General features: G+C 38.5%; 1 protein-coding gene across 1 annotated transcript in view; it reads left to right on the top strand.

Moving 5' to 3' along the window:
- Positions 1-2,877: 2,877 nt before the first annotated feature.
- The window catches only part of LOC128700094 (protein argonaute-2), a 163,840-nt gene continuing 139,976 nt past the window's right edge, over positions 2,878-26,741 (top strand). The window contains exons 1-3 of the mRNA XM_070086882.1: positions 2,878-3,011; positions 12,834-13,049; positions 22,528-22,713. Of these exons, the coding sequence (XP_069942983.1) occupies positions 2,916-3,011; positions 12,834-13,049; positions 22,528-22,713 (498 nt within the window). The 5' untranslated portion in view covers positions 2,878-2,915. The remainder of the gene's footprint in view (positions 3,012-12,833; positions 13,050-22,527; positions 22,714-26,741) is intronic.

Genomic DNA, 26,741 nt, shown 5'->3' with positions numbered 1-26,741 from the left:
TGTTTTTGTGATAATATTTTAAAGGGGTCGGGGGCGGGAGTAGATGGTGGGGAGTTCTTTTCCGTTAATGAAATTTTAAGGGTAGATAAAATTAGAGATGAAAAACTTATTTGGGAGATCCAAAATAACTTTTTGGGGCAGGGTTTTTTGGTTTCTTTTTAGGGGAAAATGTTTTAAAGGTTGGGTTGGGGGGAATTTTGGGGGAAAAAATTTAAAATTTTCTTAAGAAAATACTGAGAAAAGGTGGTCTCAAATGATGTATGTGAGTGTTTGGGAAGGGTGTTCAAAGTAAAGTGAGGGGGGTTTTGTTAGGTAACCATAAATTTTTTGAATATCTTGGTTCAGGATTTTAGGGAATTTAGATGTGAGAGGATGAATTTTTTTGAATGTTTAAATGTGATTTTTTTTGTGTTCCGAAAAAAGGTGGGGGAGAAAAGGGAGTGGATGTGAAGAAAATGGGTGAAGGGGAAATGTTGTATTAGAAAAATTTTAAAAAATATGGGGGATTTTATTTAAAAAAAAAAATTTTGTGAAAATTTTAAAAAAAATTATAGAATGAAAAATTTTGATACATTGGAAAAAATTTGGGGGTGTGGGCATGCCCCGCCCCGAAATTGGAGTGGGGAATTTTAAATTTTGTTGGGTATAATATAAATTTTTGTGGATACAAAAAGATGGGAAAAGGAAAAGGGTTTTATTAGAATTTTAGTAATTTTAGGGGGGGAAAGCATTCAATTTTAAAATTCAGTAAAAAAAAGGGGAAAAAATTTTTATCGAAAGAGGGAAAAAATTTTGAATAAATTTGTTAAGTGATGAGGGTTTTGGGATTTGGTTTTGAACTAGAATACCAAAAAAATGTTATAAGTGGGTTGTTTTTTTGGGGGATGGGATGTGGGGGTGGGGTTTTGGTCAAACTTTAAAGAGAATGCCCAAAAAGTGGTTAAAAGGGGGTTTTAGTTGTTTTTGTGGGTGTTTTGGGGTTTTGGGGGGATGGGGTTTTGGGTGTTTTGGGGTGTGGGTGTTTTTGGGGTTGTGGGCCTTTTGCAAATAGAATTAATAGTGATTTGAGGGGATTTGTGTGAAAATGGGTGTTAGTCTGTGATGTTGATCTTAGTTTATAGTGATTTTGGTGGTGTTTTGACTGCATTCAGTGGTGTTTTAGTAGTATTCAGTGGTGTATTTGGGAGTACTCAAATGGTGTTTGAGACTATTCAAAGGTGTTTTTGAAGGTGTTCAAATGATGTGCAAGAGTATTTATGAAGGTGTTCTGGGAGTATTCAGTGGTGCTTTGTCGGTGTTCGAATGATATTTTTGGAGTATTCAATAGTAATTAATGGTGTTTTTTGTGTTGTTCAAAGTAAAGTGTGGTGTGTGTGGGTGTGTTTGTTTTGGTAAAATGTCTCATGTTATAAGTGTTTGAGTTAGTTTTTGTGATAATGTTCTAAAGTCTGGAGACTGAGGGGGGAGTTTGGGGGATGAGTTGTAATTTAATGAAATAATGTAAGTGTAGATAAATGAAAGATGACAAATCTTATTTGGGAGCATTGAAAATGATATTTTGGAAGTGTTTCAGTGTTGTATGGAAATGTTGAAAGGTATTTTTGTGAGTATTCAATGATTTATGAGAGTGTTGGAAGTAATCTGGGGGTTGTTCTGTAGTGAGATGATAAAGGTTGTCTAAGAGAAAATAATTTTTAAGAGAGATTAAGAAAAAGTGTGTGTGTGCATATGTATGTGTGTGTGTGTGTGTGTGTGTGTGTGTGTGTGTGTGTGTGTGTGTGTGTGTGTGTGTGTGTGTGTGTGTGTTTGTGTGTATTAACAACATAATATGTAAAATTGTGACTAGTGAATTTATCGAAAAGTGGATATAAGTTTTAAGTGTTGTGGTGACTTTTTCTGATGAAATGGTTAAAACGAGAAAAATTGTGTGTTATGAGTGAAAATTGCGTCTTGTTGTGAGATGTTGGTGGGAGAGTGAGGGTTTGGGGGGTGGGGAAAAGGGGTAAGAAGGAGAAAGAGAAGGTTACTTCGTGGGGACTGACCTGAGATTTTAATCTGAAGGTAAATCAGATAAGATTCGCCAGTCGGCAGATGTCTAGACTTGAGGAAAGTGAATCTTTTGTTGTATTTTGTAAAAAATTGTGGATTGTTGTGGATATTAAAGAAAATGAGAAATTATTTGGGTTATCCTGGGTTAAGAGTGAAAATGTGTAATGTTTTCCCTATGTTGTATATGAAATGTGTAATACTGAGAATTCATGTAATGAAGAAAATGTAATACTTTAAAATGGAAAATATTAGTGTTATCCTATGTTTACTTCATTTAAGTTAACAAGAAGAAAAGTAATTTAGTTAATTTTAAGTTAATAAGGGGACACAGAGTGACCTGTTATTGTGATAAATGTGTATGGAGTGAGATGGTGACGACGACGAAGAAGATCCAGAACAAAATGCACAGAATTTCTTCAAGAGGAAAATAATTACTCTTGATTTTAGTCAATGAATTGTACTTTTTTTCAATTAATTTGTATTTTTTTTGTTGGATGTATATGAAATGTATATGAAATATAGTGTATTGGATGTATAATAAATAAATAAATGAAAATATTGTGTATTAGTGTTATCCTGCATTTTAAGTTAATGTTTGGTTAGGTTAGGTTAGGTTAGGTTAGGTTAGGTTAGGGGGGGTGGGGGGCGCGGGGGGCGGGGGGGCGCGGGGGGGCGTGGGTGTCGGGGGGGGGTTGAGGGCGAGGTTGTCCAGATTGACCGCTCTGTAGGAATCATTACTACTCCTGACATGTACTTTCATTTTTTGATATACATGCATAAATGCTTTAAATATGTTAAATTTTAGTTCTCTGTTCGTTTCAGTTGCTCATTCTGCATTTTTCAAGGAACAAAGTGTCTTGGACTTCATGAAAGAAAACATGAATTTCCGTGAAGAAGAATTTGAAGAGATTTTGAAGCCAAATAGAAGACGAAAACTTCAGAAAGAATTGAACAAAATGAAGGTGAGTTGCTCTAAAGTTGTGTGATCTCTGTTTACTCACAATTAACACACTACTAAATGAAAAGGTAAATCAGACAATGTTTGAGTCTCTCCTGGAACATTTTGAAGTCACGAGGTAGAAAGAACACAGAAGAAAACCAGAAATAAGCTCAAGGCAGAGGAAGTTGTGGAACTGGGCAAGGTCAGATCAAGTCACAACAAGCATTTTCTGAAAAGTAGAGAATTTGGCAATACACTGCAAGAGGCAAGCCTGGGCAAAGATTCATGGTAAAGATGTGCTTAAAGACCAGTTTATTAGATATTGTTTATGAAGAATCAGAAAGAAATGGATAATATTAGAAGAGAACAAGCTTATGGGATGACTGTGGTTTCTAATGTAACTTGGAGTATTTTGGTTGCAGTTGACAACTGTAAGTGCCTTCTGCTTGATTTTATATACAAAATTTATGAAATTGTCTTTTATAAAGACCTGGACATACAAGACCCAGAAATACAGAATAGCAATAATGCTGGAGATGTAACAAAAAGGGCTTTGGGGGACAGTGTTGATACATTACCTGTAATAACTAGTGGTGGTACTGATGCTGATACTGTATAGATGGTGAGAGTCAGGAAGAACTGCACTAATATGGAACCCAGTCACAAAAAAATCCCAGCAAACATAAATCAAATCTGTGCAGCTTCTATACCTTGGGTATCTGTAGGCATGGAATGTCTGGAAAAACAGGTGGCATATGCAGTTTTGACCAAAAAAAAAAAAAAAAAAACGCGTCCCCATGACCAAAGGAGTATGCAGTTCTTCTTATTATAAACTATTTCACCCTGAAATGTGTTATTCTTCAGTGCATGAAAGACAATGTTACAACACATACTGTCAGGCGCACCTAATGGGACCAAAAGGTACAGATCACAGAGACCTTGGGAAACAAGCTATAGTAGTTACAACCACTCCAGACAAAGAGATTTTTTAGTGCTAGGAAGAAAAAATTTACAGGGAATGACAGAAATTCTACACCTAGGATCACTACAACATCATTGGTATTTGTAAATGTACACTGTCTAAAACCATCAACAAAATACCTTTCATCAGTGTACTCAAAGAGTCAAATGCATGCTTTTGGCTCTCACAGAGACCCAGACAGAGGATCACTTTGATAACGAAAGATAGATCAAAGGTTACAGTTTATTCAGATGCGGCAGAAGGAACAAGCTACAAGCATCCTGTCGGCCAACATTAGAGGTTTCATTACTAATGTTGGAGAGCTCACACACAGTTTTGTGAACACTCGACGCCCCGACATGATAGCTGTTGTTGAAACATTTTTGGGTGACAGGACTCCAGAAAATTTTGTAAGAATTGCTGGCTACACCTCATGGATGAGAAGAGACAGGTAAGGGCAAGGAGGAGGTGTTGCTGTGTGCTTCTTTAAAAGTGTTCATGCCCAGCACATTGATGTTGCCACCCCTACGCATCTTGAAATGATGTTCTTCAAGCTCTGCATAAACACTAGTACCTCTGTACTAGCATTTGCAATGTACAGACCTCAGTGGCAACATGCAGACCCCATCAACTTCCTAATGGAAAATATTGACTCCCTTCTGCTACAACACAACTGTCAACATATCATAATTGTTGGTGACCTCAACCAGCACCTTATACAGAGGGACTTTGATGATCTTCTTGCAGTATTTGACATGAGAAACTTTGTTGATTTCCCTACTCACATCTCTGGCTCCTCCCTTGACCCAGTAGTGAGTTATCTGGCAGAAGGCATAGTCACTTGTCAACCCCTCGTCTATGTTGGATCGTCTGAACACAAGGCTGTTTTTACGACACTTAAGATCCCAACAGAACGAGGTGAGGAGTCCACACGCACAACCTGGCTATGGGAAAGAGGTAATTGGCCAGCCCTTCGCTCTGAGCTCGCCAACACCGATTGGAATGCTCTTCTCCAAGGGGATGTTGACAACCAAGTGAAAGCCTTTACTGGACACATCCTTAATCTACAACAAGAACACATTCCTCACCGGCAATATGTGACGAAGCCTACAGATCAGACTTGGTTTGGCTTTCGTTGTAGAGAGGCTGCTACTGCTAAGTACAAAGCATGGCGAAGGTATAAGAGACATCCTACCACCTATAACAGGAACTTGCACAGGCAAGCCTGTAGGCATATGGGTGACGTTCAAAAGTGGGCCATTGCTAAATGGGAGGTGGACACTAAAAGAAAGCTAGAATCAGGTAGGGTAGGCTCCAAAACCTGGTGGTCCCTGGTCTAGGACAGACAAGGTTATCTGCCTGATGAACTCATTCCACCTCTAAATCGACAGGATGGGACCACCTCTACTAGTAGTCAAGAGAAGGCGGACCTCTTTGCTGAACACTTTGCTACTAAAATGCAAGTTCCTGATCCAGCAAGGGACCCTCCTTGGCTAGCTGCAAGAACTGTGTCAAAACTGTCAGTGGTGACAATAAGGCAGGAGGAGGTGCATTTCCTTCTTAAATCGCTTGACCAAGAAAAGGCTGTGGGCCCAGACAAGTTGAGCCCAAGATTGCTGAGATGTGCAGACCAGCTAGCAGCACCTCTAACTCGCATCTTTCAGCACTGACAAGTACAGTGTAAATGGCCCTCTCTATAGAAAGAGGGAAATGTAGTCCCTGTTCACAAAAAGAAGAGCAGAGCAGAAATCAGCAACTACAGACCAGTGTCACTCCAGTCAATCACTGGTAAGATCCTTGAGACAATAATCTCAAGACAAATGACAGAGTTTTTTGACTATCACTCACTACTTTGTGATCGTCAATATGGCTTCAGGAAAGGTTACTCTGCTGTTGATCTGTTGTTAAACCTCTCCACTAAGTGGCACCAGTCACTGGATGAATCTAAAGTCAGCTGTGTGGTAGCACTGGACATTGCTGGCGCTTTCGACCGCGTGTGGCACCAGGGCCTCTTAGCAAAACTTCAAGCACTGGGAATTGCAGGCTCTACGCTATGTCTCCTCAGTGATTACCTTCATGGTAGATCTCTAAGTGTAGTTCTCAATGGAACGAAATCAGCAAGACATCCTATTGGGGCAAGTGTTCCACAAGGAAGCGTGCTGGGACCATTGTTATGGAATGTCTACTATAACGACCTTCTTCACCTCATCCCAGAATCACATGCACATGCAGACGACTGTACACTGACATTCACTTATCCAAGAGAAGAAATGCCAGCTGCTGTAAGCTACATCAATCACCAGCTGAGAGCTATATCAGCTTGGGGAAATAGATGGCAAGTAACATTTGCTCCTGAGAAAACGCAAATAATGATCGTCTCTAGGCACCATGATGGTAATGCTGGTGCAGTAGTAAGGATGAATGGGAGGGTGTTGGCACCTGGAGAAGAAGTTGATATCCTTGGGGTGAAATTTTACTCCAAACTAACCATGAAGAACCATGTTGTAAATCTTGCAAACAAGGCAGCCCGGAAGCTTACAGCACTTCGCTGTATCTCGCATCTACTTGACAGTAGTGGTTGCAAGATTCTGTACAAGGCACAAGTACGCTCACACCTTGAGTATGCTCCACTTTCTTGATTTGCCTGCCCCCCCCCTCTCATCTGCGACTGCTTGACAGAGTAGAGAACAGAGCAAGACGTCTCATCTCTCGCCTGGACCCATCCTGGATAGATCTGTCATTTCAGCAGAGCCTTCAACACAGGAGGGATGTGGGTGGCCTTACTGTTATGTACAAGGCCAATATTGTCAAAGTACCACACTTGGATCCACTTCGAGGACAGCGTGAAACAAGCTTTTATGCCACAAGACGGGGAGAAAGCAGCAACTTCACTCGGGCTGTACCCTTCTCCAGAACATCACTCCATCTGAGATCATATATACCCAGGATGACTCGAGTATGGAACACATTCGTACAACATAATGATGTCAACGAGATAAAGTCAGTTGATCAAATGAAAATGCTGGCCCACAGATGGCTCCAATTTCATCCTGTTCCCTAATTGTAAAGTAAAAGGACACAAGTGCAACTAATGTGACATTTATTGTGGCAACGTTTCGCTCTCCAGGAGCTTTATCAAGCCATTACAAACAATACATGGACACAGAGGGTATATAAAGGCTCAGAGTGAGGTGTAATACTAGTGAGGTACCATTTCGATGTTCACTAGTGGTAGTAGTAGTAGTAGTAGTAGTAGTAATAGTAGTAGTAGTAGTAGTAGTAGTAGTAGTAGTAGTGGTAGTGACAAAAGTAATACAATATGGTAGAGCAATTAATTCGTACATGAGTAAAAGGATATAAAAGCTATTACTTGGGTAACATAAAAATATTTTTATGTTACCCAAGTAATAGCTTTTATATCCTTTTACTCATGTACGAATTAATTGCTCTACCATATTGTATTACTTTTGTCACTACCACTACTACTACTACTACTACTACCACTAGTTAACATCGAAATGGTACCTCACTAGTATTACACCTCACTCTGAGCCTTTATATACCCTCTGTGTCCATGTATTGTTTGTAATGGCTTGATAAAGCTCCTGGAGAGCGAAACGTTGCCACAATAAATGTCACATTAGTTGCACTTGTGTCCTTTTACTTTACATATTGTCGGTAATTCTACCAACTTTATTACTGTTCCCTAATTGTATGTCTCATAACAATAAAATTGCTTTCAAATGAGCTGATGTAGGTAACAGCTCTTAGCTTGCCAATAAAGTTAGGAATCCTTAACCTGTAAATAGCTTGTCAATAAAGCTACGGATCCTTAACCTTGTCAAACCCTGTTTAAAAAAAAAAAACAAAAAAAAAAAAAAAAAAAAAAAGGAGGGTTGGCATGTGTGTCACAGAGTTATTTATTTGCTCAGAATTACTAAACACCACAAATGATGTTCATAGTTAAAGTTTTTGCAGTAAAGATTGAAAACCAAAATCTTGTCATTGTGGTTGCATACAAGCCACCGGATGCAAATTTCCAATAATTCAAGGAACAGCTTTTGAAAATTGACTACTTTCTGGAAAAACTTCCAATCCCAACCTCAGATATTTTGGAGTTGAGCGATTTTAACTTTACACTCATAAAATGGAGGAATGTGGCACACATAAAATGGAGGAATGTGGCACACATAAAATGGAGGAATGCAGCTTAGATGAAAATTTCACACACACATGAGCTATTAAAACTCAAAGTATAGACATGTATTCACAGGGCGTCTGACCAGCAGACTGAGATCAGTTATAAGGATGCCTTCACCAAATCCAGGTTCAGTAACAGAAACATATAGTGGGATCAAGTTAACCATGTCCTAAATGAAACAAGCTGGGAAGATATTCTAAACAATACGGATGTGGACCTTTGAAGAGAAAAAATCATTCTGTGATGCTTGAGGTATGCTCCAGGCATATTCCTCTAAGAAAAAAGAAAAGATGTAAACGAGAGAGTGAAAGGCGCTCCCTCTACAGGCGAAGACATAAAATGACAGAGCTGCTGAATGAGGCCAGTCTGTCTGGAATACGGAAGGAGGCAGTGGCCAGAGAAATAGCAAATATTCAACTTAAAATTAAGGAATCATAGAGGAGCCAAGAAACACACGATGAACTTAAACAATAAACGAAATAGAAAAAAAACAAAAAATATTTCTTTTCTTGTACCATATCTAGGGCAAAAACCACATCCAGCAAGGGGCCAAGGAATTTTGTTATGAGAGATTTTAAAACTGAAGTTGAAAAATTATGGAAAATAATGTTTTCTTACCAAAAAATAGTGGATAATTCTGGCAACATGTTGATGCAATCAGCTTGTTTCCATCATATTTCTAAGTATGTTTTTTTTCAAAAACGTAATTTTTGTTTTTGCTGTCACCAAAGGACATGTTGGCAATTATTTTTTTTTACTCCAAAAATTACCATTGTTATGATTGTTTCATTCTAAATACTCAACATGGCAACTTCTGTGAGGACTAAAGTGAAGAGCACGTAGTGGCTGGTCAGTTGCCTCTGGGCTGTCAGCAAGGGTTGGGGTAAGTAGCATGCTCAGATTTAGCGAGCCATATCCATAGGGTTTTATAGAAACAGAAATATGAATAACTCAGGAATAAGTTATTGGGGGAAAAAAAAGGCACAATACCGTGACTGGAACGATACACAAATAACCCGCACATAAAAGAGAGAAGCTTACGACGACGTTTCGGCCCGACTTGGAACATTGACAAAGTCACACTAACCAGAAGTGGAGCAGGACGGCTATGTATAGGCAGGAAGAGGTGGTGGTAGTAGTAGTACAAGAATGGTATATAATACCGACAAGATGTGACTTTGTCAATGGTCCAAGTCGGACCGAAACGTCGTCGTAAGCTTCTCTCTTTTATGTGCAGGTTATTTGTGTATAAGTTATTGACATTTGTTTTCAGTTTTTGCGAGGAGTGCTAATAGGAGTGTCATGATTTTTTCAAACATTATTGATGAATGATGGTTCTATTAAAATTCAGGGTTGATTTGCAAAATGTTTTACCATTTTATTTTTATTGAATCTTATTCTCCCAAAAAACTCCTTAAAAAAAAAAACACAAATTTCAATTTTTTTTATAATGCAATCTATTGACATTTCTCGCAAAAAAATTTGAAATTTAGATAACCTAACTCTTTATCTTTCATCTGATAGCGCTTCTTTTTTATTATAATAATATTAATCTTTCATCTGATGTTGACTACAACATTGTACATCTTACCAATTTTGTAGGTCAGCGAGGGTTTTATGATAAATACAATTTTGCAGTATCTTGCAATTTTGTAAAATGAAGTCAATACAGACAAGTGTGTAGGATGCAAACTGCTTTTTAAATCACAGGATAAACTTGCATTGAAACTGGGCCAGAAAAAAAAATATATGTAAACTAACCAGATGACAGCAGATAAATAAGAACATAACATAAGAAAGGAGGATTACTGCAGCAGGCCTGTTGGCCCATACTAGGCAGGTCCTTTACAAATGAGTGAAATACTGAGGCCCCAGTCGAACTTGAACTATGACCAGAGCTTTGGTAAGATGGGGAAGGAAGAAGGATGGGTAATAATGGAAATATGGGAAAAGGGTGGGTGGTGGTAGTGGAGGGGGGGTTAATAAAGGCAAGTGGCCTTACCACTTTGGTGCATTTTAATACAAGTGTGCGTGTGTGTTGCATTATTCACTAATTCACTGAATATGGTATAACACTCTACCCATCAGCTTCACATAGTTATAACTGCATGACTCTAAGTTGGCAGGGGGTATGTTTTTGCAATTGCGTTTTTTTAAGGTTGCAGGGAGTAGGTTGGAAATGATGGTAGCAGGGCGCTTGAGGGAGGGGTGAGTGGAATCACCATTCATTTTTTTTTGTTTTTTGTTCCAATTTCAATGAGAATTTGACAGTGGATTAAGCAGCATAAAAAATATATAGACTATGTTTGTTTTGACTATTATCCTTTAAGTTAGGTAGAAAAATAAATTATGCACAATTTCATGGGTTCTATAACTTTCCTTGTTCTACTAAATTCTGAAAATGTACAATGCTCTAGTTAACCTCAGATGAAAGATAAAGTCTAGATTATTAACGACTCACTACAGTTTAGCAATAATACCAGTAGATTCCATAAAAAAAGTTGTAGTTTTTTTTTTTGAGGAGGAAAAAATCAATAACAAAAAGCTGTTCATGATATCGCAAATCCTTGCTGAGTGTTTGTAGAGCATCATTCCTCAATATCGTCTGCAAAAATCATAATAATCCAATGAATACTTATCACAGGAGAGAGATTACAATGTCAATAACTTATTACTGAATTTTTTTATGTGAAACTAGGAAAGTGGCACGTCAACTCTGAGCATACCTCACCTTTCTAACCTTCTTAACAGCCACCAGACTACTAAGGGATTCACTGTGCTCCACATTCTAGCCAGCACAGAAGTTGCCATGTAGAGTATTTAGAGTGAAATATTCATAAAAATCGTAATTTTTGGAGGGAAAAAACCCCTGCTAATTGCTAACATGTATTTTTGCTGACAGCAAGAACAAAAAAAATACATTTAATTAAAAATACTTTGAAATATGATAGAAACAAGCTGATAACATCAAAATGTTGCCAGAATTTTGCACTATTTTTCAGTAAGAATTTTTTTTTTCCATAATTTTTCAGTTTTAATGTCTTGATCACTGAAAAAAGGCTCGCCCCTCCTGGAGATACTGGTCGGCTTAGCTGCTTTCGAGGTGGTGTCCTGCTGTAGTAGGTTTGCAGATGTTACATGGTTATGTGTAAATGTTAATTAGTTAAAAATAAAGTCCCCATAAATTAGGTTGTTTTTATCCTAATTGGACATATAAAGGTTCTGGTGGTACCCATTCTTCTGTATCTTCTGTGAGGTCACTCAGGATCACTGGTCTCTGAGAATTATCATTGTGGATGAAGCGTCGCACTCTTCTTTGGGTTCTGTGGGGAGGTGTGTTAATGATGTAGTCAGTGGTGTTTGTTGATTGGGGAGGGGTTTCTCTGTCTGATATATAGAGTTCTTACATGTCATATAGTTGTTTCTTCTTCAGTTTATCTATGCAGACATTTAGTGCATCTATCTCCTGTTGGATATGTAGATCTTCCATCCTGATTCTGTCTCTCTTGTTGCCTGTGAAAAAGTGAAGTGCTCTATTCTGGGCTCATTGTAGCTGTAGCATGTCAGATTTCGTTGTTACTGACATGGGTACACAAGGATGTTCAAGCATAGGTCATCTTATACAGGTGTTTCTTGATGCTGGAAGGAGCTTGATTAAACCTGTATAGTTGGCTGAGGCGGGCTTTAGCTAAGTTCACCTTTTTAGAGATGTGAGATGTGGAGTGGAGTAATCTATCTCATATCCCAGGATCTTGTTTGGGTTTCTGATGGCAACAGGTGTACCTCTGATGGAGATACCCCCTTTGTTTTCCATAGTTGCTGCAAAACATCCGATGGTGATGATGAGGACTTCTGGGTTGGTCGTGTTTCCGCTGTTCTTCGTAGTTCCGCATTCATTTTTCTCTATTACCCTCGCATGTTTATGTTTTCCCGATATGGGGGTGGATGACGCTACGTGGATAACATCCCATACCATGGGCAGGGTTAGAACCCGCGATCTCCCGACTTGCCGTTAAAGGAAGGGATGGTGCTTCTTTCTGAGAAGAAATTTTATATGAACCTGAGAAAAGTCCAGTTGTGGTCCGGAAGGTTGGCAAGTTTAAATCATACATCAACTAAAAATATTAATACAATTTACCCACCAAATTTAAGTTATAATTTCCAAAACATAAAACTGATTTATACATTTTCTCAAACTGAATGTTCATACCACATTTTTCATTTCTAATCTATGTTACATATCATAGGAGGGGCTAAAGGAGGTTTTGTATGTGAGGGGCTTGGATATATAACAGGTGTGTGTGTGTGTGTGACAGGAGTGAACAGAGGTAACTGGCTTTTATCAGCTGACATGCTGTTGAAGTGTGAGCAAGATAACGTTTATGAAGGGATTCAACAATATCAGTTAGCAAGACTTAAGTCCTGGTGATGGTGAGTAGAGTGCCAGCACTCTGAAGGAGGAGTATGAATGTTGCAGTTTGGAAGGGCATCTGAGGTGTAATGTTGGTGTGCCTCTGGTAAGACGGTAATAGGGTGAATGATGATGAAAGTGTTTTCTCTTTTTTGGATCATCCTGCCTCAAGGAGAGATGGCCAGTGTGTTTAATAAAATTATAAATATTCTTGCGTTTTACAGTTATTATTTATTCAACCTAATTAATACAATATTAAATTTGTTTTCAGATACAAGTGACTCACACTCCTCGAAAATACACTGTAGTTGGTGTCACTGAACTTGGGGCAGATAAGCAGACTTTTCCACTACGTAAAGGTCAAGAAAATATTGATTGTACTGTTCAGAAATATTTTTATGAGAATTACAGGATAAGGCTAAAGTACCCACACCTAAACTGTCTACATGCTGGACCAGTTCACAAGAATATCTACTTACCAATTGAAGTAAGTTTTCCTTTCTTGGCAGTACTGAATTTTAATATTATTAAAAAAATCCTATAAATCATTGTGTAATGCATATGATGAAATTTGATCTATAATGGTATGCAACACCAAGAAGTAGATAAGACACATGTGCAACAATTAGGTATATTTATTATAAATACTTTGTATACAGAGTAAACTTCATTACTCTGGTACAGAGGTGGGAAATGTGGAGACAGCACAAACAGTGGAGAGGTAAATAAAATTTTATCAGTCCATCAACCTTGAAGTAATAGTTAGAGGTAGTCAGTACCTCAGCTTAGAGATAGATGTATTAAGCTCGTTAGCCTTGAATAAAGTAAAGCTGAAGCATATGAATAGAGCTTTATATAGTGCTAGAGGTGAGGCATTGAATCACAAAACTATCTTGGTATAGAGGACATCTACAGCTTAATTTCCCAACCACTTTTTGTGAGTGAAAATAAAGATGAATTTGAACGCCTTCCTACCAAGACTCAGGAGACTTGTGGCAGTGTTCCTCACTTCTTATGTTCTTTCTTCTACTGTGATGTAATCTCCATTCTTCGTATTTCACTCGGGCACTATAAAAGACTTCATTCTCATGCTTCAGCTTTACAATGTTCAGGACTATGAGTTCGATCGAGTGGCTTTTACGATAACATACAGAGGAGTGGAAGGAAAGAAACATTTATAAAGGAATTCAGGGAAACTGGTTAGCTAGACATGCATCATGGAGGTGCTGTGCCTGTAGCGTCATCTGAGCTGTAATGTCTGTGTGACTCCTGCAAGACGGTGTCGGTGTGACTCCTGCAAGACGGTGTCGGTGTGACTCCTGCAAGACGGTGTCGGTGTGACTCCTGCAAGACGGTGCTGGCATGATTGAAAATATTTCTTCTTTTCTTTGCGTCACCCTCCTTTGTGACAGATGATAGTTATATCAAATTATTAATGTTACAAAATAAACAGTCATTTCATGCATTAAAATACTATTTTATGCAAATTAGCAAGACCTCTGCTACTATCAACATACAACTGAACAGTATATATACTGTATAAAGTGGTGTTTTCTGTGGTGGTCTATGAGCTTCAAAACATTTATGATGGTAGTGCCACAACATCATCCTTCACTTTCTCATTGAATTAGTAGACTTTTCACACTATTGTTAATCACTATCGTATTCAACATTTGTATAAATATTCCCAGGGTAAGTAAAGGACTGTTATATACACAGTGTGGAAAATACTGTATATATTTTCCAGAAATACAGTAGTTATACGTAAATAGATGGCCATACTGTATTTAATAATATTTATGTCATAGAAAACGGAAAGCCTGCGTCTGCGCAGAAGACACTCGCCATTTTGTTTGAATTGGACACTAACGGTAGTGTATAATGGGAAGAATTTTTCGTGCTCTAGAGGTTAAAATTGGGCTGACACTCTCAAATAGGAGGCGAAATTAGTGGATGTGCATTCCTGCATAACTTGAGATATCAGACGACTGGACAAGACAGCTTCAGGAACATCAGATAAGTCTGTTATGTTTAACTCTGGCCAGTGTTATTTTCATAAATTTAGACAGTGAGGTTTTCTGAGTATGATACACTTTAATCTCCAGTCAAATTGGTGAGTGATATTACGATATTTTCCTTCTGTTATATAAATGTGTATATATATAATTCTTTATTAATTTAATATACAGTCCACAAATTTATATATTTACCAGCATTCCTGGTGATGTATTTTTCATTTGTAATTAATAGATCCAGAGCAACTTGTGGATATGACAGTTGTAGTTATCGAAGGGGGACATTTTTGTGACCTAGGTGTACCAAATTCCTACTTATCTAACTGATAAATAATAATTGTCTTTGTTATCATTTACTGTTATGTACATAATGAGTTGCATTCAGCTAAATGCAATTTTCCACATTTAATTTGCCCGTTGGTCCTTTTTGAGCCGGAGGTAATTAGTGAAGTCATTAATTAGTTAATTACTTAATAATTACATGTGAAATGACAGAAGGAGGTGGATGTTAAATTCACAAATTACAATATTAATTTTGATAAGTCAAGTCTGGCTAAGTTTACAATTTGTATAATATTAATTTGGATAAGTCAAGTCAAGTGTAGCTAAAGATTATATGTGTATAAGTGTATGTGTAATTGATAAGCCAAGTGTAGCTAATTATATTAATGTGTATAATATTAAATATGCAAAGCCAAAGTGGCTAGGATTTATATTAATGTATTTGTACAATATTAATTTTGATAAACCAATTCTGGCCAAGATTTATATCAGTGTATGTGTAATTGCTAATCTCATGTACATTTAAAATTTATATTACAATTTTTTATATATAATTGCTAAGCTCAAGTAGCTAGGATTTATTCACAGGTAAGTTCTATCAGTGTTGTGAGTTGTAATCAGTGTTATTAATTGAGTTGAATTTAATACATTACATCATGGCTGAAAGTGAGGAAATTAATATAGAAGACAAATATATGGAATATAGAGCAAAGAAAGCATCACTGCAAGCTAGAAAGGGTCATGTAACCAAGGAATATAATAAATGTTTGGAATTAATGAATCAAGAAACTCTGAATACTGATGATTTAAAATTGTATTTAGATGCTTTGGGGAATAGATATGATTCATACAAATTATATTGCAACAAATATGAAGGAGATTTATTAGTAAACTGTGTAGATGAGACTGAAGTAGATCTCATGATTAATCAGTATTATGAATTGGAGGAAAAGATTCTTTCTTGTAAAAGTCAGGCCTTGAATAAATTAAAATGTGTAAACCAGGCAGTTAATCAGTCTGCTCCAACAAATAATATGTCTTTGCCAAAACTCCCAGAATTATGTTTACCTGTGTTTATTCCTGGAGAAAACTGGAAGGAATTTTGGTCAATTTTTAAAGCATCTGTGCATGACAGGAGTGACCTAGCCTGTGTAACTAAATTATTTTACCTAAAAGGACAGGTAAGAGGAGATGCTCACATACTCATACAAGCCATTCCCAATGTAGATGACTCTTACAAGGAAGCAGTTGACTTGTTGAAGGTCACTTATGGTAATATAGAACAAAGTAGGTTGGATCTAGTGAATATCATTGTTAATTTAAAATCTCCAGATCACACTTACAAAGGTTTACAACAGTTTAGAGTTAAACTGGAGAGCACTCTCAAAACTTTAAGTAATAAATGTAATCTGAAGGAATCAGACTGGTTATTGAGTGCCATTGTACAGAATAAATTAAGCTGTAAAACACTTCAATGGCTCTCGAATAAGTATCACAAAGGTTATTTTGGTCTGGAGGAAATAAGACTAGGTCTACAAAAATTAATTGCTCAGTTGCAGACCAGCCAACTAACTCATTTTAAATATGCAACACATAATAACTCTGAGGTATCTGTCAAGTTTCACAAGGGGAAAAATTATCCCAATAGTAATAATCAAAATTCATTTCCTAAAAAGAGTTGCATAGGTGCATATCAAGTAGCAGGAATCAGAAATAATGATTCTCCACAAGGTAAGAAGAACAAGTACCCTCCTAAGGGTAGCCCAGTCAATAAGAAACCAGTCAAAGAAAAGAGATTGTCTCTTCTGCAAGGGTACTCAGTTTTCTAAGAATTTCAATGCATACAATTCATGGAATGGTAAAGTTGAAAGATTGGAGGAACTTGACAGATGTATCAGGTGTTTAGGTAATCACAATGTAAAGGATTGTCATGCCAAATTAAACAACTGTTATCAATGTCACAAAGGAAGACACCATATATTCATGTGTAAAGGTCTATATGATAATGTTGATAATAATGATAATGTTGACAATCCTGACACAGCAGTAGCTAATGTAAAAATTGCTGCTAATGTTAATAATGATGGTTTTGCTGAAGTAGCCTTACCTGTGTTACAGGTAAAAATTGATGATAAAAGGCATTATTGGACCAAGGATCCCAGCGTACTTTCATAAAACGTAAATGTCTTGATGGTATGAAAGTACAGATGGGAGATCCCACAACTTTAAAATTATCTGGTTTTCTCTCGGATAAAAGGTCTCAATTGTATGACACTGTTTATGTAACTGTCAGGTTGGGCAATTAGAAAAAAACGTGTTAGTGCAGTAATTGTAGATAGACTTCCAGAGAAAATAACTACGGTAGGGCTTAGTAAAGCTACAGAAAGACTTTCACACAATGTAAATTTAGCACCTTCTGGGGAAAGTGATGATTCTGTAGGCCCAATCAATATTTTGATAGGTAGTGACTATTATGCCTCCTTTGTAAAGGGTATGGTAAAGAAATGTGGTGTCACTCTTTTGAAGACTGCAGGAGGCCATGTAACGTATGGTAGGATTCCTCGTAATAATAATTCATGACTAGAGGAAACTACAAATACCATAACTGTGTTTCTTACTCATGAAATCTACCCCAGTATAATTCTTCCATAGAGGATGGTGTTGAGACAGTGCATAAATTGTGGGAATTAGACAGCATTGGAATAAATGTAAATGAAGAAAGTCCAGACGATTCTTTTACTCAGGAGCAATACCTGAGAGATGTAAAATTTGAATCTGGACAATACCGGGTACGACTTCCGTGGAGACTGAACCATCCAGAAATGCCCACTAATTACAGAATGGCATATGGACAATTAAAGGCTCAGCTCCGTGAACTGAGTAAGACACCAGAATTGTTAACTGCCTATAATGATATAATTGCTGAGCAGTTAATTAATAACTTTATAGAAGAGGTACCTCCTGAGCAAGCCAAAATTTATGGTCACTATTTGTCACATCACGGAGTGAAGAAGGATTCTAAGACCACTCCTCTGAGAATTGTGTTTAATTGTAGTGCCAGGAGTAACAAAAATGTACCTAGTTTAAATGACTGTTTGATGACAGGTCCGTCGTTGATGGAAAAATTAGGAGATATCTTATTAAATTTCAGAGTGAAGCACTATGCCTTTACGGCTGACATAAGTAAAGATTTCCTAAGAGTGGGTTTACAAGAGGCTGACCAGGATTGTACCCACTTCTTATGGCCTGAGAATCCTATTGACCTACTTAGCCCTCTGAAAACCTTTCGCTTTAGGAGTGTATTATTTGGTGCTACATCCAGTCCGTTCCTACTTCAAGCGAAGATAAATGCACACCTTAAACATACGGGAAGTCCATTGGGTAAAGCAATGAGCAAACAATTTTATGTGGACAATTTCCTGGGTGTGACGTCAACTGAAGAGGAACTGTTAATGACTTATGGAGAGGCTAATGAAATAATGCAAAGTGCAAATATGCCTCTGAGGGAATGGAATAGTAATTCGTCCAAATTAAAGGACAAAATAAGCAAAGATTTCCCTGGAGATGAAATGCCAAAATGTAGTAATGTATTAGGATTACTTGGGATACTGAGAGAGATTTGTTAATGTTAAAACCTAATAATTACAGTATGCCCAATAAATTAACTAAGAGAGTTTTGCTTGCTGAAGTTTCCAAATGTTTTGATCAACTAGGTTTAGTGTCACCCCTTACTATAAGAGGGAAATTATTAATTCAGGAAGCATGGAAACTTAAATGTGCTTGGGATGAAATTCTACCTGAGGAATTCATTTACAGGTGGGATGAATTAATTGGTGATTATGAAAAAATTCCAATGTTGGAGTTCCCACGCCAGGTGGCCAATCCAAATGGGAAAAATGTACTCCACATTTTTTGTGATGCTTCAAAACTGGCATATGGAGCAGTTGCTTACCTTCAATGTTATTTCTCTTGTTATGTCTAAGACTAAATTGTCTCCAATTAAATCACGTACCTTGCCTCAGTTGGAATTAACAGCCATTTATGTAGGTGTCAAATTAGCTAGTTATATAAGAAATAAGTTGCAGGAGATAAATATTAGCAACACTGTAATTTGGTCTGATAATGAGGTATCCTTACAATGGATTCGTAATGGAAACAGTAAAATTGTGTACGTACAAAGCAGAGTCACTGAAATTAATAAGATGCAAGAGAAGTATAATAGTTAGGGTCAGCATATGTTAACATTTAATCATATACCTGGTGAGGAGAATCCAGCTGATTTCTTGTCTCGAGGTTTACCTTATGCTAAATTTGTAAACGTTGTATCATGGTTTAAAGGACCGAGTTGGTTGGTAAATAAAGCTAACTGGCCTGTACAAAAGGTGTATATTGCTCCTGTTGAAATTACTGTGACCACCGCTCCAATAGTTTGTCCTTCTTTAGCCATTGATATAAATAGATATTCTTCTTTACCCAAATTAATCAATGTAACTAAGTTGGTGTTTAAATCTCTAAACAACATGAATATTTCATTTAAGTTTTCACATCCTCTTTAATATTGGATAAAGAGGGTACAGGAGGAAATCTATGGAAATGAGATTAAATTGATGATGGAAAGAAAAATTATGAAAGGTTCCATAATAGAGAAATTGGGGCTGTATTTAGAGAACAATATAATTAGGTGCAGAGGTAGGTTACAAAACGCTGAATTGTGTGATTATGCTAAACGCCCTATCTTACTGCCCAAAACTCGTCATCTAACAAATTTGATTGTTCTAAATGCCCATAAAAATGTAATGCATGGTGGGGTACAAGATATCTTAAATTGTATTAGGGAAACTTTCTGGATTCCACAAGGACGGCAAAGTGTAAAAAGGGTGATTAAATCTTGTGTAACATGTCTCCGTGTGGATGCCAGATCCTATATATACCCAGGTCCTCCACCATTGCCAAAGGAGCGTGTACAATTAGTGAAACCATTTGATGTAACAGGTGTAGACTATAGTGGTCCAATAATTTTAACAGGTACGTCAAATGGTGTTCCACTGAAAGTGTATGTTTGTTTGTTCACCTGTAATGCTACTTCGGCAGTTCATTTAGAAGTGGCACAGGACTTGTCTGCAGAACAGTTTATACAGCTGTTTCGAAAATTTGCAGCTAGGAGATCCTGTCCGAGGTTGATGATTTCGGATAATGCAAGAGATTTTGTAGCAGGTGCTCAACACTTGATAGAATTAAATAATAGTAATGATGTTCAATCTCTGTTATCCCAGCGAGGGTGTACCTGGAAATTTATTACTCCTAGAGCGCCTTGGCAGGGGGGGCTGTACGAAAGACTGATAGGCACAGTGAAGAGGTGTCTCTGTAAAGTACTACACCGGAAGATAATTAATTTGGAAGAATTCCATGCAGTGTTAGTGGAGGCGGAAAATCGTATAAATAATAGGCCTCTCTCGTACATGAGTGATACACCTGATGCAGATGTATTAACATCTTCTCACCTAATATGTGGAAGGAAATTGGAAGCTGCCCCTGTCTATAGAGATAATCTGGAAGAAAGTGATGAAGAATACAATGATGCGGCAGTGTTGTGTGATAAATTTAAAATGTTAAATAAAGCAATTGATCATTGGTCTAATGTGTGGCGTAAGGAATATCTTCTTACACTACGTGAACACTTTCATGGTGCGACAGAGGCAGTAAATCGACAGAACATTCAACCAGGTGACATTGTGTTGATTGACACTGAACAACATCGAACATTGTGGCCTCTGGGCAAAGTATTGACACTGTACCCAGATGCACAAGGTGTTGTCAGGAATGTCAGAGTGTTGTGTCGTGGCCAGGAAAGTTTACGCACAATTAATAAATTGATTCCCTTGGAATTAGGTGTTCAATCAAACGTAAATGAAAATCTGAGGGAAAGTGACACGAGTGATATGGAAGATAATGCCGACCAAGTGATGCCGGAAAATGAAATCGTAGTAAGACCTACTAGGAGAACAGCCACTCAAGCCAGAACCGGCTGGAATCATCTCCTAAAGGAAGGAGCAATTTGAGTCGTTTAGCAACGAACTCCGCCCGGCTGCAGTGTGGAAAATACTGTGTATGTTTTCCAGAAATACAGTAGTTATATGTAAATAGATGGCCATACTGTATTTAATAATATTTATGTCATAGAAAACAGAAAGCCTGCGTCTGCGCAGAAGACACTCGCCAGTTTGTTTGAATTGGACACTAACGGTAGTGTATAATGGGAAGAATTTTTCGTGCTCTAGAGGTTAAAATTGGGCTGACACTCTCAAATAGGAGGCGAAATTAGTGGATGTGCATTCCTGCATAACTTGAGATATCAGACGACTGGACAAGACAGCTTCAGGAACTTCAGATAAGTCTGATATGTTTAACTCTGGCCAGTGTTTTTTTCATAAATTTAGACAGTGAGGTTTTCTGAGTATGATACACTTTAATCTCCAGTCAAATTGGTGAGTGATATTACGATATTTTCCTTCTGTTATATAAATGTGTATATATATAATTCTTTATTAATTTAATATACAGTCCACAAATTTATATATTTACCAGCATTCCTGGTGATGTATTTTTCATTTGTATTTAATAGGTCCAGAGCAACTTGTGGATATGACAGTTGTAGGTATCGAAGGGGGACATTTTTTGCGACCTAGGTGTCCCAAATTCCTACTTGTCTAACTGATAAATAATAATTATCTTTGTTCATTTACTGATATGTACATAATGATACATTGAGATAAATGTAATTTTCCACACACAGGAATGAATAGTTACAGTGAAATTATCAGTTACAAGCCTTCCAGAAAATTTACTCTCTGCTGAATGATAAATACTCGGTGCTCATAGAAAATAATGCTGGAAATTTTCAATCGTGTTAAGTTGAAAATGTGTTAATAGATCGCGGGTTAATCAGCGGTCTACTTTACTGTAATAAGTAATATTATTTTTTTATATTTAGTGTAACTTGGCTGTTACTCAGCTAAAGGAGTCGGATGATAATGCTGAGCTCTCTATTGTCTTGATTGACAACATTAAGAAAATCATCTGAATGTATAAAGTTTAAAAACTTGTTTGGGTCTGACAAATGTTAGTTTATGTTGCATTCCCAATTTATGACATTGCAAGCCTGAGAGGGACATTGTATTTTTGGCAAACCATGCAGTCTAGATAATATACATTTGCTGGGGAACAGGTATACGAGTTATTTACGTCTTAGCATTTGAGTTTCCTATGAGCAATGATTTTAGCCCTTTTTAGCCCTGATGTTCTTTTATGTATATAAAAGCGTTGGTGTTACCTAGCAGGTCATGGGTCTTGTCACATTATATTGGTGTCATCTTACCTGTTCTTCAGCCAAGTAACATATGATTAAAATATCCATTATATTGCATTGTTGCATTAATTCTTTTACCTTTAATCGTCACTACTAGAAACTTTATAAGAATACTCAACCTTCTGGAAAACTCACCTTACTCTTTTTAAATATCCTTTGTGTTACTATATTGTATTTTATGTATTGGACTGACAAAGCTCTTGATGAACAAAACAGCTGCAAGAAATACCTTAATAGTGGCACATGTGTTCATATACCCAACTTAAGCCTTGTTACCATTAATCATAATGCAACTATTTCAGTGTTGCAGAATTGCAAAGGGACAAAAGGTAATGAAGAAGCTCAGTGACGATGAAACTAAAAACTTCATCAGAAAAACAGCCACATCGCCATCACAAAGGCTTGGCAAAATAAAAAATATTGTTCATGATCAGAACTTCTCGGCTGATCCACTCATGAGAAGTCTGCAGTTTTCTGTATCAGACCAGGTAAACCACTTTGAACTTGCATATACATGTCAACATTTGTCATAACTTCTTCCATTCACTTCAGTGCATAATAATAATAATAATAATAATAATAATAATAATAATAATAATAATAATAATAATAATAATTATGTATTATTACTATTATTATTATTATTATTATTATTATTATTATTATTATTATTATTATTATTGCCAAAGAGCATCTAAATCTGGTGAAAATTTCTCCAATATTTCAATCAAAACTTGTTTATTGAAACTAAATTAACATTGATCTTCCTGCACTTATTCTCACCACAATATTCCAGCCTCCCTTCTCCCATAATATTTATTATAACTAAATCCTCACACAATTCTCATTCTATTTCAAATGTTATACAAAATGCTAAAACTCTGTATGTTATATAACGCTGCATTCAAATAAGCTGAACTTCAACTATACACTTTAATTAGTTTTAGATTGTCTGCGCTCTTGATAATAAACAACTTAACACTACTGTAAAGACCCAATAGAACAGATTAATAGGGTAATGGGTGTGCACTTTAGCAAGAAATTTGTTATATGAAAGTGGATGTGGTCCGCTTAATTGACTGACTACCGGACATGGACACACACCCAATAAAACAGACCTAGTCCACTAGTTTGATGAAACGACTTAATATACAAAGAAAAAGATAATGTAAGCAGATTTTTATTCTCTCTCTCTCTCTCTCTCTCTTTCTCTCTCTCTCTCTCTCTCTCTCTCTCTCTCTCTCTCTCTCTCTCTATCTCTATCTATCTATCTATCTATCTATCAATCTATCTGTCTATCTATCTATCTATCTATATCTCCACTCTCTCCTCTCCTTTCTTCCCTTCCTTCTTTTTCCCCTTTCTTCCCCTCTTTCTTTTTCCCCTTTCTTCTTCTCTCTCTTTCTCCATTTCTCTCCTCTCCTTCCTCCCTCCCCCTCTCATACTTTAAATAGTGTAAATTTGTCTACCTGACTTCAATGAAGTGATGGTGGAAGGTTTGTTGGGAGTGGGAGGGAGAGGTAGGTGATGGATGGGAGTGAGGGAGAGGTAGGTGATGGATGGGAGTGAGGGAGAGGTAAGTGATGGATGGGAGTGAGGGAGAGGTAGGTCATGGATGGGAGTGAGGGAGCGGTAGCAGATGGATGGGAGTGAGGGAGCGAGGGGTGGAATAAGGAAAGGAAGGCTAAAACATTGTGTAGTTTCAAAAATAGATATATACATGAGAGGGTGTGAATGGGTGTAAGCTGGACCTGACTAGCTTGTGACACATGTGGCAGACTGTACATGTACCAGACACAGGTGACAGACTGTACATGTACCAGACACAGGTGGCAGACTGTAAATGTACCAGACAGAGGTGGCAGACTGTACATATACCAGACACAGGTGGCAGACTGTACATGTACGAGAAACAGGTGGCAGACTGTACATGTACCAGACACAGGTGGCAGACTGTACATGTACCAGACATAGGTAGCACACTGTTCATGTACCAGACACAGGTGGCAGACTCTTCATGTACCAGACGCAGGTAGCACAATGAACATGTACCAGACACAGGTGGCAGACTGTACATGTACCAGACACAGGTGGCAGACTGTACATGTACCAGACACAGGTGGCAGACTGTACATGTACCAGACACAGGTGGCAGACTGTACATGCACCAGACAGAGGTAGCACACTGTACATATACCAGACACAGGTGGCAGACTGTATATGTACCAGATACAGGTGGCAGACTGTACATGTACCAGACACAGATGGCGGAATGTACATGTACGAGACACAGGTGGCAGACTGTACATGTACCAGACACAGGAGGGAGACTGTACATGTACCAGACGCAGGTGGCAGACTGTACATGTACCAGACACAGGTGGCAGACTGTACATGTACCAGACACAGGTGGCAGACTGTACATGTACGAGACACAGGTGGCAGACTGTACATGTACCAGACACAGGTGGCAGACTGTACATGTACCAGACATAGGTAGCACACTGTTCATGTACCAGACACAGGTGGCAGACTCTTCATGTACAAGACGCAGGTAGCACAATGAATATGTACCAGGCACAGGTGACAGACTGTACATGTAACAGACACAGGTGGCAGACTGTACATGTACCAGACACAGGTGGCAGACTGTACATGTACCAGACACAGGTGGCAGACTGTACATGTACCAGACACAGGTAGCACACTGTACATGTACCAGACACAGGTGGCAGACTGTACATGTACCAGACACAGGTGGCAGACTGTACATGTACCAGACACAGGTGGCAGACTATATATGTACCAGACATAGGTGGCACACTGTACATGTGCCAGACACATGAGGCACACTGTACATGTACCAGACGCAGATGGCAGACTATACATGTACCAGACACAGGTGGTACACTCTACATGTACCAGACAGAGGTAGCACGCTGTAAATGTCCAAACACAGGTGGCAGACTGTACATGTGCCAGACACAGGTGGCAGACTGTACATGTACCAGACACAGGTGGCGGACTGTACATGTACCAGACACAGGTGGCAGACTGTACATGTACCAGACACAGGTGGCAGACTGTACATGTACCAGACACAGGTGGCAGACTGTACATGTACCAGACACAGGTGGCAGACTGAACATGTACTAGACACAGGTGGCAGACTGTACATGTACCAGACACAGGTGGCATACTGTACATATACCAGACACAGGTGGCAGACTGTACATATACCAGTCACAGGTGGCAGACTATACATGTATCAGACACAGGTGGCGTACTGTACATGTATCAGACACAGGTGGTAGACTGTACATGTCCCAGACACAGGTGGCAGACTGTACATGTACCAGACACAGGTGACAGACTGTACATGTTCCAGACACAGGTAGCACGCTGTACATGTACCAGACACAGGTGGCAGACTGTATATGTACCAGACACAGGTGGCAGACTGTACATGTACCAGACACAGGTAGCAGACTGTTCATGCACCAGACACAGATAGCACACTGTACATGTACCAGACACAGGTTTGAGATTGTACATGTACCAGACACAGGTGGCAGACTGTACATGTACCAGACACAGGTGGCAGACTGTACATGTACCAGACACAGGTTTGAGATTGTACATGTACCAGACACAGGTGGTAGACTGTACATGTACCAGACACAGGTAGCATTCTGTACATGTACCAAACACAGGTGGCAGACTGTACATGTACCAGACACAGGTGGCAGACTGTACATGTACCAGACACAATTGGCAGACTGTACATGTACCAGTCACAGATGGCATACTGTACATGTACCAGACACAGGTGGCAGACTATACATGTACCAGACACAGGTGGCAGACTATACATGTACCAGACACAGGCGGCAGGCTGTACATGTACCAGACACAGGTGGCAGACTGTACATGCACCAGACACAGGTGGCAGACTGTACATGTACCAGACACAGGTGGCAGACTGTACATGTACCAGACACAGGTGGCAGACTGTACATGTACCAGACACAGGTGGCAGACTGTACATGTACCAGACACAGGCGGCGTACTGTACATGTACCAGACACAGGTGGCAGACTGTACATGTCCCAGACACAGGTAGCACACTGTAAATGTACCAGACATAGGTGGCACACTGTGCATGTACCGGACACAGGTGGCAGACTGTGCATGTGCCAGACACAGGTGACAGACTGTACATGTACCAGACACAGGTAGCACGCTGTACTTGTACCAGACACAGGTGGCAGACTGTTTATGTACCAGACACAGGTGGCAGACTGTACATGTACCAGACACAGGTGGCAGACTGTACATGTACCAGACACAGGTGGCAGACTGTACATGTATCAGACACAGGTGGCAGACTGTACATGTACCAGACACTAGTGGCAGACTGTACATGTACCAGACACAGGTGGCAGACTGTACATGTACCAAACACAGGTGGCAGGCTGTACATGTATCAGACACAGGTGGCAGACTGTACATGTAC

The sequence above is a fragment of the Cherax quadricarinatus genome, chromosome 20 (assembly GCF_038502225.1).
Source record: "Cherax quadricarinatus isolate ZL_2023a chromosome 20, ASM3850222v1, whole genome shotgun sequence".
In the NCBI taxonomy this organism is placed as follows: Eukaryota; Metazoa; Arthropoda; class Malacostraca; order Decapoda; family Parastacidae; genus Cherax; species Cherax quadricarinatus.
The sequence above is the reverse complement of the archived record's forward strand: the minus strand, read 5'-3'. Positions and strand labels throughout refer to the sequence as shown.